Here is a 14,414-nt window from a genome sequence, read left to right as displayed (position 1 = left end):
GCATTAAGTCTGGTTTCAGGGCCTGATGAAACTCTGGCTAGGTAATGTAGACCTACTTCGAAAATGAATTAAGAAACATTTAATATTTCACGGTAACAAAAAGTGAGCGAAAATACGCGGGAACCCATGGCCATTCATTCAGAAATGAAGTAACCGTTACATGGCGGGATTTGCCGCATTTATGTTGTTCGATTTTCGGAGCTCTTCGGCTTTCGGAACTACTCGGATGTATTCAATGAGTTGAATCAGACTGGAAGATGTCTGACGCTTCAGATAAACCCCTCCAAAATGGAACCAGTGCACAATCAAAACAGACTCTGACACAAGGCACAACCGGAGAAATGTCAAGGCCTAATCATCTACAGCGAATAGCACAGAAGAAAGCGATCGTATTGAACTACCCAAAGACAAAGAAGCTTGAAAAATTAGCTGTGTATTCCTCTTGCAAGGTTTATCCGTTTTCTGTTGTTTACAAACGGACGCTAGAATGATAATGGTCATGTTTATTCCATCTACGTGTGTTTCTGCCACTATTTTTGTAAAGTGAATTGTTTAATTGTTGTTAAGTTGTTTAAATAACTGTATTGCTTGAAAATGAAAAGATTGTCGCAATATTTGGTATTATTTGACAACTGTCATTTCACAGAAAAAAAAGTAAACAAAACCAGCATGATTCAAAGAGATGAACATTGAATTCAAAATATAACAAGAAAAAAAGCAAAGAAATTATGTTCCTGAGTATATTCATGCATGTGATATATGAATACATTGTATTTGTAATCCTTATATATTAACAATAACAAAACAATACTTTCAGAAATGTAAAGTTCTACTAGAAAGGGATTTGATTTTTTTTTATTTAAACATATTTATTGGTTGAGCAGAGGATTAGGCACAAGTTTTTTCAACTTATTAACGCCTTTTCCTCTTATACAATTTATTTATTAATATTTACATGAAAGCATTTAACAAGGCATATACAAATCATAATATACAATTAAAACATTTTACTTAAAACCTGTTGCTGGATTCGATGAAAATGTGCATGTGTCTGAAAACTTATGTATTACTGTCTACAGACAGAATCAGATTTTCATTTCCAAATAAAATAAGTCTAGATTCACTGGATATATATATTTAACGACCTAGTATTTTGAAGAAGTGTCCCTCTTGCTTGCGTTACAAAATTTACATTCGAAGAAGATATGTGTTACATCCTCAGACATGGGAATGTCCACAGTTAAATGAAGGGTAGTCAACAATTTGAAACCAGGTTGTTTGAGCACTAGATCAAGACATACTTTAACTATTAAGCTGTCTCTGTATCTGGCAACTAGAGATTGCCTAGTCCAGTTTTATTATATAATATACAACACATTCAAGAAATACAATCATTTTGTACCATTATCATTTTGAAACCAACTTTACCATTTTGTGCTATGTTTTCACCAGTTTGTACCATAGGTAGAAACTGTATTGTACCACATATGTAAGCTGTAAACATATTGTCCCATATACAAAGAAATATCGATGGGCTACTTTTAATTTGTATGATCTCATGTAATTCATGCCACCATACATGGGTATAATAAATTTGGCACCAAAATTAAAACATGAAATAATAGACCGCAACTCAGTGAAATCTAGACAGTTACCTAGTGAATACTGCAAGTCATTGGCTCAATCATATTTCTGTACAACCCTAGTGTCTTACCGTTGCAAAGTATTCAAAACATAAGCTTAGTGACTGTTTTAGATAGAAATGTTCAAAATGTATTTTATATGTGTATCTCGGGTTCTAGTCCCCATAATCATAACACCATTTAGTGTGTAGAGTAGTATGTCTACAAAATTACATTTGTTTTCACTTTTTGTGTACCCCTATACACAAGACAATTTCATATTGAATTGTCACCAATAATCTGATCAAGCTTAGAAAAATCATATTCAATATTACATGTCAGTAAAACAAAACAAACGGTGATATATGTATAAATACTTATTTTCAGCAGTCTGATTCATGTAAATGCAATGGATGGAAGAATCCAAATCCCCCACCTACTCCCCCGAGGATGGATGTATCTCAGCCACTAGCTAACCTTACAGACCCCTGTCGTAGCTGTTCACACACACTTGGTAAGGAATAGTATACTTAATGTTGACAAGTGCCAGGATCTGCAAAAAAAAATTAACATGCAGTTTTCATCATTATCAGGTTTGATGTTAAATAGTCAATAGCAAAACACAATGATTTTGTTTTTTACTTGATCCAACTTAAAAACAAGAGGTAAATGTAATGAGCTGTCTCATAGTCAGTTATCATTAGACTAAACTGTATTAGTCATTGATCCTGTGACGCTTTCTTTTTCACAGTCCAAAAAAATTGGACCATGATTATGAAATATTTGTTTATGAAATAAGGACAGAGTCGTGATCCATTTTCAATTTCTGAATTTCAGCAAGGACATTCAAGGCCTGTCTGCTGGTCTATCAAGATTTATCTATGAAATATTTTAATTGAGACTGTTCTGGTACATCAAAACTGTTACATAATGTAACAAGACATTTGATAACAATAGATATTCTCTGTTCTTACCCAAGAACTATCCAGTTGGTACGGAGGAGTATTTGTTCTGTTATTTTGTTAAATCTACTTTTACTTTGTTGTATATTGAAATTAATTATCAAAGTATTTATTTTCAGGTGCTCATGTTTCCCACCTAGAAAACACAGAGGAATCAGAACTGAACCGATTATTGAGAATTGTTGTTGATGTTGAAAACCTGTTCATGTGTGTACACAAGGAAGAAGATGCTGAAACAAAACAAGTCTACTTTTACCTGTTCAAGGTATCCATGAATTCCAACAAACAGATGTATTTTGCTTCAAACCACTCTCTAGATTAATGTTATTAAAATCTGCTTATTTGATGTCTCCAACAAAATATTCTAGAAGCAAGGAATAGTTATACTTTATATATTAATCTGTTAGGAGCCCTGAAATTTCCTAGAAAGTCTGCAAATTTTTGTCTTTGTAGCCTAAAATTCAAACCAATTGCAATAAGATACATTTTTGCTGTAATACCTGTCACTCTGATGCAAGTGTAACTGAAATGAGCATGAGATTTACCTGCGTTTCAGCTACTTCGGAAATGTATTCTAAATATGAGCCAGCCCACTATTGAGGGGCCGTTGGGAAGTCCACCATTTGAAAAACCTAGCATAGCAAAGGTAAGCAGAAAAATACACATGTAGTCACATATAAAGTTCACATTTTACAGTACTAATGAAATTAAGGTTACATGACTGCATATTGCATGGTTTTGTCTCATTGAATATAGTCGGTGTTCTCTACTCGTTAGTTACATGTTTACTACCTACATGATCCTGTCTATTGCTTGGTTTTGTCTCGTCAAGTATATGATAGTCCATACTCTGTCAGAGTATTGAACCCTATTGTATAACATGGTAGGATGATATGTGAAATTGAGTGTATATTCTATTCAAAGTTTTTAATAAACAAATAAAGAAATTCAATATTATTACATAATGTATTTTGTTTTTCTGTTACAGGGAGTGACAAACTTTGTGGTGTATAAGTTTGGACATCTAGCACAGCGTGAATGGCAGACAATGTATGATTTAGCCAAGATGTTTTTACACTGTCTCAACCACTGGAAGTTAGAGACACCAACCAGCAGGACACAGCATGCGGGTACTGAAGATATGGCTGTGTACAAAGTTAACTATACAAGGTAGGATATCGAACATCAGAAGATCTGTACAAATCTGACAGACACTGAAAATAAGGATTCTCTGTAAAATATATATCCATTATTGTATTATTAAGTATGCCTTATTTAGGTTGTGATAATTTGAGAAGATAATTGAAATTTTGCTCTTCCAATAACATGTGTATATGGGTTTGAATGATATAAATAAATCATTGTCTAATCAGTGTATAAAGAATCCATTTTAATGATCACTGATATGTGTGTGCAAGTTTCTATTAAAACATTCTCAACAAGGGATAGCTATTATTTCTATTGTAAAAAGCCATGATGTACCTCAGGGTTGTGTTTTTATCATTTTCTCAGGTGGTTGTGTTACTGCCACGTTCCTGCATTCTGTGACAGCCTTACAAGATATGAAACAACTCTCATCTTTGGTCGTACTCTTCTCCGTTCCGTCTTCCAAACAATGCGCAGGCAACTTCTTGACAAATTTCGAGCTGAAAAAGAGAAGATGCCACCTGAAAAAAGAACTCTTGTGCTGACTCATTTTCCAAGGTAATGAATTGTGTTTCAACATTCATTGTTTGTCTTTTCCATCATTCGACCTAGCTATTAATATCTTTATTATGATTTTTGTAAAACTTCAGTATTTCAGCACTCCCATTAAGTTGAGGGGGTATGTAATCTGTCATGAAATGTTTGTGTACAAGATCTCTCATAAAGTCCTGTATATTTATACCGTAGTACAGAACATCAAATTCATACTTGATTAGATTTCTGCTTGATTGTTTTGGAAGATACAAGATTGTATGTTTCAGATTTTTATCAATGTTGGAAGAAGAGGTTTATGGTACAAATTCACCGATATGGGATCCAGAATTTTCCCAGAATGCAGCAAATATGACAGGATCCTCACCTAGTAATCGTATGGCATCTGTCTGTTTAGATTTCGATGACTCAACAAATCATAGTAAGAATCATCCAAGTTAGTCTATGAGCATGGCTGAACATCTCTGCTCTGTGTAGTGGTTTATTTAGGTCTTAATACTGCCATGAGTTTAAGAAATTTGCCTTTAAATTAATTCTTTCTTCACTCTAAAGCGAAAGATTAGTAGAGAAAGTATGAGAAACATTTTATAACTTGATGCTGTTCACAGTTTATAAAATTTAAAACTAAAATCAGCATTTAAATTCAGACATGACATTTATCAAAATTATTAGTAAAATTAAGCCTATGCAGTTTACTCAAGACAGTTTTGGTTTTAAATCACATACTCAAAGGATTGAATTCTAGTTGAATTTTTTTTTCATTCGAAAACATTCATGATATATTTGTATTGTGTCGAGTCATCTGTTTTTAATAGACATCAATTTAAATTGGTGAGAAGGTGCTTCTGTTTCATAGTTAAGATGTGTAATGATTATTCCCCTCTTACAGCACCGACTCCTCCCACAGCCACTGGGGTGAGTGGTTTGAATCGGTTCACCACATCAGGAACAGTCCCCGTAGCTAGCGGCGACACCTATACATCTATCAATGTGAGCCCAGGCCTCATACCCTCCACCCGACGCAACTCCAAGGCAGAGCCCGGTATGTCCCTATCACTTAGTGGTTAATTTACCTCTATGCTTACTTGTGTAAGATTGACAGGAAAGTAGAAGCCAGGCGTATCAGTATTTACTTGTGTAAAAGCACAAAATTACAACAATCAGAATAAGAAGTTAGTGAAGCCAAATTATAGAGCTACTAGTTATTATTTTGATATCAACTTGGTCCAGGAATCACTGTTTTCTACTGTGAGGAAAGATTATCATACTCAGGTACATAGAAAAGTATGTGTGTAAACTCTGTACTGTCTTTAATGAGGGAAGGTGGTTGGGTGGAACAGTGGTAACACACTTGATTTTCACCTGGTGAGTCAGGTTCGATTTTCCAATCAGACGTGAAAAGGTAGAGGGTTAACTGCTGAACCATATGGATTTTCTCTGGGTATTCCGGTTTCCTCCCTTAGTAAGATCCCTTGTGCTCTACCATCCAGGCCAACAACAGTGATTAATATAAGTTGATAAAATATGTTTCCCAATTATTGTAAAATATATAATGTTTACAATTTTCTTCCCCTGCCTGTTTTAATTTTGTTGCAAAAGTTGCAAAGTTGAGTATGAGGAATGACAAATTGGCAGTGAGATTTCAGATTTTATACTAGATTAGTAACATTGTCCAACCCATTGGGCATGAAATATAAGATCACAAGTGATAACTGGACCTGGATGTTTTACCAGGTGCTGGGAGTGAGCTCAAGAGGAAGTTGGAGGATTCATTCAGCCCTGAGGAGGCAAAGAGGAAGCGTATCGATGGTGACATCAGTGCTGAGTACCTCGCTGAGGTGGTGGCCACCATTACTGAGCCAGAGAAGATGGTCGGACCTGATGTAGGTATCCCTCAATTCGTATACATTGCAGCTGAATCATAGTTCATATGCAGTGGTGAACATTTGGGGGTATGGAACCACTGAGGAGAATGACTTGTTGTCTTACTTAATGACCTAGTTATTCTATCATATCATTATACACTGATCTTACTGTTTTCATGTAAACAAAACTTAAATAAAGATGTCACTAGTGCAGCTATTAATGTAGCTAGAAAAAAGTCCACTTTGAAAGATGTAATTATTAGACAATGTATATTAATACGAAGTATCATCATTGTAGACCGAGGTTTATTTGTATTTGATATATCTAACAGAAGGATGACCTCTATCATCTGTTACAGACCTCACTGTTTCCTGCTCACTCTGCGCGTGACGAGTCAGCACGACGAGAGGAGATTAAGGGTGTGATAGAGTTCCATGTAGTGGCCAATAGTCTCAGCAACAGACCCTCCAAACAGACACTTATCTGGCTCATCGGTCTACAGAATGTTTTCTCTCACCAGCTGCCACGCATGCCCAAGGAATACATAACTCGCCTTGTGTTTGATCCGTAAGTGTGTCATCAACAGAACTATGTATCAGAATTATTATTATTAATTTTTGTATTCACGTACCATTTATGACATTTATCTCATTAATGAAAAATACTTTTTCATATAAACTGATGACTAGCTATAGGATCCCTTTACTAACAGACACTTGATCCCAAGTCACAATGGTCATATAGAAATAGAAAAGGCTAGGCAGTATACCAGTGGTTATTTGTATACATTGTTAATTATATAGTCAGTCCTCTTTGAAAAAATTCTAGTTTGGAATGTCAGTCTTATTACAAGCATTAATTGTTTTGTCTCAAAATACAGGTGTCTCTTTACAGAAGTTTGTTGAACCAGGATGATTATTTTTTAATGCAATACATTTTGTTTTTATCAGGAATTAGAAGTAATTTTAGAAATTACCTTTTTCCAGGAAACACAAATGTCTGTCCCTGATAAAGGACAACAAAGTGATAGGAGGGATATGTTTCCGCATGTTTCCCTACACAAGGTTTCACCGAGATTGTTTTCTGTGCTGTCACATCCAACGAGCAAGTGAAGGTGAGGCTGTCAAGAATATATGTCAGCAATGTATATTTTTATTGAAAGAAACAACAATTTCTGTAAAGTTTACTGAAAATAAGTTTCTTTTAATCTGAATCTTCTTCAGATGACTTACGTACCGTCCTGTAAAGTAATGACCCTTTGTTGATGGGTTAGCCAGTAGTTATTTACCCGTCAAGAGTGTAAAAAATATTTCAGTTATTGCTGTATACATGTATCAATCCATCATCATGGTTAATTTGTTATCTTTATGGAGACAAAATCTCAAAGTGTAAAAAAAAAACAAATTTATATACCGCCACTTCAATAGATATCATAATAGATACAATTATATATTGAAAAAAATCTATCACACAAAACATATTCTAACAACATAATCTTTAAAGAATGTAAAATTTCACTCAATAGAATTAATTTCATGTGTTGTTATTTAGGGCTATGGAACCCACATGATGAATCATCTAAAGGATTATCATATCCGACACAGTGTCCTTCACTTCCTCACATTCGCTGATGAGTATGCCATCGGCTATTTCAAAAAACAGGTTTGTAATAACACTGTATTTGTATCTCTACTTTCAAAAATCTGTTTTAATCACTTTATTATTTTCTTTAATTCTTGTTAATCATGCACCTTGAAATATACCTAGTTAAGGTTTATTAGACTGATTTCGTTTGTAGTTAGCTTTCTTTTACATCCTTAAGTTGAACTAAAAATGAGTATGAAAAATAGTTTAAAGTGTCAAGTGAACACAATGATAACCCATACACATTGGATTTATATAAATTATCGGTCTTACTGATTATTAATAGAACATTTATTGAAACACTATCTTTGTAATCACTAATCTGAATAGACAATTAAATCCTAAACTTACAGTGTACTATTTGTGATAATTCAAGTATTGTGTATTCAATTTCACAAAAGCTGCTTTGACTCAGATTTGTCTCTCCATTTTCATATAAAGTATTGTATATTATCATGTAGGTTTTGACCAAATAATGAATAGAGTGTGTATTTGTAACTTAGTTAAATACAAGTGTACTTTACACTGGGTTTGGATCACAATTTCAGGGCTTTTCCAAAGACATTAAAATGAACAGATCAGCCTACTTGGGCTACATCAAGGATTACGAGGGAGCGACACTGATGGGCTGTGAACTTAACCCCCGAATCTGTTACACAGACTTCTCCAGTGTGATCAGGAAACAGAAGGAGGTAAAACTGTTCTGACAGTACATTGTAGTTCATGTTACTTAAACAGTTTGAATACTTAATATAGGGTTAAAATGTATCATCATGTACAGGAATATATACTTGAAAATAAAGCTTCTTAGCATGTTGTAGTAACAACTTGAAGTAAATGTGTATCGGGCCAAGTCAGTAACTACACTAAGAATGGAAATGATGTTTCCTCTAAATTCACAAAAAAAAAAAAAAATATTCATAAATGATAGGAAAGCTTGTAAGTCCAAAAGTATACACCTCAAAGCCTTCTAATTTGGTTTATACATTCATTAGAGGTCTAGGAGTGCTGTTATGGCAAAATCATTGCAGAAAAATTTTGTGATTTTTTCACATTTTACCATTTTGTGGACTTAACTTTTAGCACCAAAATCCACTTTAATGTTACCAAAATCCACTTTAAAGTTACCAAATTCCACTTTAAAGTTACCAAAATCCACTTTAAAGTCACCAAATTCCACTTTAAAGTTACCAAAATCCACTTTAAAGTTACCAAAATCCACTTTTAAGGTTTTGGGGATAAGTCCAAAAGTATGCACCTCATACCCTTCTAATTTGGTTTATACATTCATTAGAGGTTCAGGAGTGATGTTATGGCAAAATCATTTAGAAAAAAATGGCATTTTACCATTTAGTGGAGTTAATTTTTTTGGCACCAAAACCCACTTTAAAGATTTTGGGGGTAAGTTTTGGAAAGCTTGTAAGTCCACACCCTTCTTATTAAGTTTATACATCCATTAGAGGTCTAGGAGCGACATTATGTGACATACAATTTCAAAATGACATGCTTATACATACATAAAAAATGAATGTATTGTGTGATTGCTGCCGCCGGTGAGCTTTCGCAATCATTGATTGCACTTTACTGAGACCACTAGGTACAAGTGTAGTGTGAAGATAGGATGGAAATGTATGTAGCAATTGACTTTGGTCACAATCTCAGATTTAGAGAAACCATGTCAAGTTTGGTGGGGTATGGACTCTGTCACAATCTCAGAATTAGAGAAACCATGTCAAGTTTGGTGGGGTATGGACTCGGTCACAATCTCAGAATTAGAGAAACCACGTTAGATTAATGGAGATTGGATTTCTATAATCTGATTTCTGTGATGTAATCTGACTGTACATTGTATCTACCCCTGACAGATTGTGAAGACCATCATAGAGAAGAAGCAGGAACAGCTACAGAAGGTATACCCTGGTCTGACCTGCTTCAAGGAGGGTGTACGCCAGATACCCGTGGAGAATATCCCAGGTCTACATGATCTTGGCTGGAAACCTCCTGTTGACAAAAAGTATATATTTCTGGAATAGAATTATACCCAAAGCATTAGCTTTTGGCTTATCATCAATTCGACATATATTGTTTTGTTCTTAAAGTTGAAAATAGGTTGAGCTTAAGATATTTTCACACTGTATGGCTGCTTACATTGAGAGGAGGGAATGTATTCCTACACAGCATACAGTCCTAAAATGATATTTGAAGTAATACATTTCACAAGGTTATTTTTATTACCGTATTTGACTTTATAAACACACCTGCCCCTATAAGCACAGGAAAAGGGGGTGGATACACTTATTGAAACACATAAAAATTCCTTCCCTCACTACTCTTCCGATAATCTGCAGTCTTTTAAGCAAAGACTCTGGATTGTTTTTGCTACATAAAGGAAATTTATTCCACCCAGAATTTACTTTGAACATTTTCTCTGTACATGGTTTATCAAGTGCACCCCTTTTGTGTTTTTTTAAGTGCACAGTGTGCTTAATAGGTCAAATACGGTATTTCCCCAGTATTGAAGTAGTTTGTATACTAAATATTATATACTGAAATAAGAAATATATAAAATTAACGTTAAATATTTCACCCAAAAGATAAATGAAGGTAATCTGACTGTTTTGAAACTTAAGATACTTTAAGTGTTACATAAACTTCCCCAAAATTGTGGGCTAATGATCATTGACTTTACCATTGCAGCAAAGATACGCCCATGGAGAGTGAACAACTCCACTCAGCAGTCAAAACAATACTACAGCAAGTTAAGGTAAATCACTGTCGAGACTTATATGGTTCACTGTTTTAGGTCAAATAGTTTTATTCCTCTTCTTCTGACTCATAGCGGCCCTCTGATTGTATAATTATATATATAAACATAAATGTACTACCATGCCATGATAATTTTAGGTTAGTTGTTAGACGATATTTTAAGAATCTTTAAACATTCACTATGCTGTCCTGTATTGAGTGTTGTTACATTTTGTTCTTATTTGAAACTACATTCTGACCAATCTGGTCTGTGACTACTTTGAGACAGTTTCTCAAGAATGATTCAGTGATTTACTTGGTACAAATGTCCTACATGAGATTTGCTTTTACATAAGTGCCGCTAAAAAAAAAAAAATGGCTGCTTTGTCCACCAGGAAACTGTTTGATTTTAGCTTTCTATCATCTGGTTTGTGTAGTTATGAATCTATCATGACTTTATAACAAAATCAAGTTGTGATGGACATTTTTGAATGGTTTCAAAGTTATTACAAAAGATGTTTGACTTTGTGTCAGTGAAAACAACTGCTCCAAAAATAAAATATTTTGTTTGGAATAATCATTACACTGAAGTTGTCAGAATACTAAATCATAAATTTATTTTTGTTTAAACACTTTCCTGATTGAATAAATTATCCAAGATGTGCTACCACACGTGTCATATCAAATGTTTGTGTAAGAGATTTAATCACTTTATTAACTTGTTAAATGCCATATTACCTTCTTGTTTTGAAGTGTTGTATAATTTACATTAAATGTCATATAATTTTAGTAAATGAAACCTGGTTTATAACATTCTCTATTACACAGTCCAATGGCAGTTCCTGGCCATTCCAGAAGCCTGTCGACAAGTCTGAGGCGCCCGACTACTACGATCACATTAAATTTCCTATGGGTAAGATTTCTGGTGTTGTAACTGCTGTTCTTGGCTGTAGTCACAGAAGTAGCTGTTGTGTTAGTTGTATATAAAAGTATTTAAGGATACTGGATCAAAGTAAATTTTAGATATTATTGTACAGAATGATGTACAATCATCTCTCCGTTGTTAACTAGACTATGGGCAAACTGGCAGTTGAGCAAAGAAATTGTTTAGTACTAACTTTATTTGTATGATATGTTGAAGAAAAATATCCTTTTTACATAGACAATTTTGTGATTTGAAATTATGCTGTGTATGGAAGAGTGAAGTTTGTATACATTCTATTTCGATTTATGAAATTACTTAATAACAACTTCATTTCTGATTCAGATCTGAAAACAATGACAGAAAGATTAAAAAACCGTTACTACTGCAACAAACGACTCTTCATTGCCGACATGACAAGAATCTTCACAAACTGTCGAGCCTACAACAAACCTGACACTGAGTACTACAAATGTGCTAACTCACTGGAGAAATTCTTCTCCACAAAAATGAAGGAGGCTGGTCTGATGGAAAAGTGAAACACTGTTTCATAGGGAGAATGCGGAGTGTCGTGTTTTACCACAGGAATTGATACTGAAACTGCAATATTGAGATCTGGATGTGGATGAGACTGATAAACTTTATACAGTATTAATAGAGGTTGCTCGTAGTCGGCCACAATTTTGCGAATAAATGTAAATATTGAGTTACTAAGTTTTGAAGTACGTATGGCGACAATATAGATAATTTTTACTCTCAATATTTTGTGCTCTGTATTGTAATTTCAAGCATTTGCCTGCTGTCTTCAGCCTACCAGAACAGCCAAACTGCAGCATTCGTTTGGTAGAAACTATGTATAACATTATATTTGAGTGTAAAAAATATTTAATCAATCCCATTATTAGGGTATTCAGCAATAGCAGAGTTCTTTATTTTAAGTCCAGTAGTGAAATCTTCATATAGATCCAAAACTGAAATGTGTTTTATATTAATGTAAAATTTATATTGTTTCATTTTAATAAGAGAAGAACATTCAGCCTGTTTATATGATAATTATACCAATTTGGGTATTTCAATTTAACTGCTACATCCAGTCATAGTTTATAATTATGATGAATTGCAGTGCAAGTCTCACATAAGTGAATTGGTGTGTGTAAGTAGTGAGATGAGTACAGGGTTGTCGTACAAGTGTTTTTTTAATCGGTATACAATCAGTCGAAAGGATGTGTGTACGTGTCTGGATGAGGAATGTGAGTATTTAAAGGAGTAAATGAACAATATTGACTCAGTAACTCAGCCTTACATACACAATTATACATGGCCATCACTTCCCACATTTATAGGTCTCATGACATAATTTAGTCTTTCAAGAATTCTGATAAATTATTATAAGTACTCTGAACCTCACGTTTGAAGTTCTATCATTCTTTTGACTATTGTACCAGTACGGAGGGCAGAATCACCTGATCAAATAGTGCTGCAGCCATGAGTTATCTCCCCTGTCTCATAAATATTCCTTAACTTAAAATTTTCAATAGGAAAGCATTACAATACATTACATTATAGCTTATGTTATATTAAAGGAATTTCCATCCACAAGTGAAGGAATGTTGATGACACCGGGGCCTGTTCAAAGGACAGATTTTACTGGTATAACCAGACATGAATTTTGGACTCTAACATTGTTTTTTGTTCATTTTGTCTGCTTCATCTATTCAATATTTAAGGTTGATTAAGCACCCTATTTACACCCTGAATCATCAGATGGAAGTGTTTTTGAGTATCAAAGAAATGAAATATAAACAGCTGTCAAGATGGTTATGTCACCATTAACAGTTTATCACTGAGACTTTTGTTTATAGGTCAGTTTTTAGTTCTAACGTTTCAGGTATAAATCTTGACAGACATGCAGATATTAATACAGGTCTTGAAAATATTTGTCGAGGCTTTTCTGAAAACAACATAAAATCATAAGGTCCATCATTATTTCATAAAAGAACAAACCACACAGACAAATGGTGTGTAGTCAGCTGGTCAATTTTGAATTGTGTAGGACTGCAAACACCCACAACAATTTCTCTCTAGATTGTGTGGAATGGGCAAACAAAGGTAAACTTTTATACATCTGAAAATGAGGTTAAGTTGGTGGACAGGTGTGTTGAGAGTGATTTTTAATCGGCAGTATGTAATAGTTAATGGTTTAAAGTTTTGCATAAATGGGGTTGAATATTCACTATTTACTAAGGAGTTGCAGTGGAGCCTTTATGTCAGGGAAAAATGGATTTTCTGATATAAAGTTTTAACAGAAATCCTGTTCTAGAAATGTGTGCAAAAAGTACATACCATGATGTATGCATCACATAGAAAAACTTCCAAGAAATTTCTGGGAACCTACCAACATATATTTACCAAGTGTTGAATACCGAAACAACATAGAAATCAGGTTTCACACTAAAAACCTTTCTGAATGGAAGCCTCTGTACACACTGCCTTAAAATGTTAAAGAGTTGACTAGTTCTTGAACGGTTACAGAAACATGAATACCAGTGATCTCTCTGGTGTGGTCTATGTTGAATATTTGCATGAACCAAGGGAGGTAGTCCGTTCATTTCATGAATTTTTCAGTATCATGATTTCAACGAGTAAATGATGCAGGGCTACTTCGCACTACTGTGATTTATCATTGCGTCAGTAAATAAATATACATCTACGTAAAGCAAGCCTTTAATTTTATCATGACATGTTCTAATGATGCAAACAAGTATATCGGGTGAAACTATGGATTTTGAAAATACAGTCGCTGAAATCAACTGATGTTTCACTTTTGTATTGTTTGATAAGAGAGGATAGATCTCTACAATGTTAATTGTATCAATGGTCATCGTCATGTTGTCATTCTTCTTGTATTGAGAATATCATTACATCATCACAATCAATAAATCATCAAAGAAGTGA

At 34.1% G+C, this 14,414-nt stretch overlaps 1 protein-coding gene across 1 annotated transcript; it reads left to right on the top strand.

The window, feature by feature from the left end:
- The first annotated feature begins 12 nt into the window (after positions 1–12).
- Positions 13–14,411, top strand: LOC117330360 (histone acetyltransferase KAT2A-like). The gene is given in 18 exon segments (XM_033888582.1): positions 13–449; positions 2,010–2,136; positions 2,704–2,849; positions 3,141–3,230; positions 3,573–3,754; positions 4,097–4,288; positions 4,552–4,703; positions 5,172–5,324; positions 6,017–6,165; positions 6,507–6,715; positions 7,135–7,198; positions 7,200–7,262; positions 7,700–7,810; positions 8,341–8,484; positions 9,658–9,806; positions 10,490–10,556; positions 11,366–11,450; positions 11,805–14,411. Coding segments are annotated over 18 exon segments (2,469 nt in total). The 5' UTR covers positions 13–257; the 3' UTR covers positions 11,999–14,411.
- The last annotated feature ends 3 nt before the right edge of the window (positions 14,412–14,414 follow it).

The sequence above is a fragment of the Pecten maximus genome, chromosome 7 (assembly GCF_902652985.1).
Source record: "Pecten maximus chromosome 7, xPecMax1.1, whole genome shotgun sequence".
NCBI classification, from domain to species: Eukaryota; Metazoa; Mollusca; class Bivalvia; order Pectinida; family Pectinidae; genus Pecten; species Pecten maximus.
This window is presented reverse-complemented; position numbering and strand designations above follow the sequence as displayed.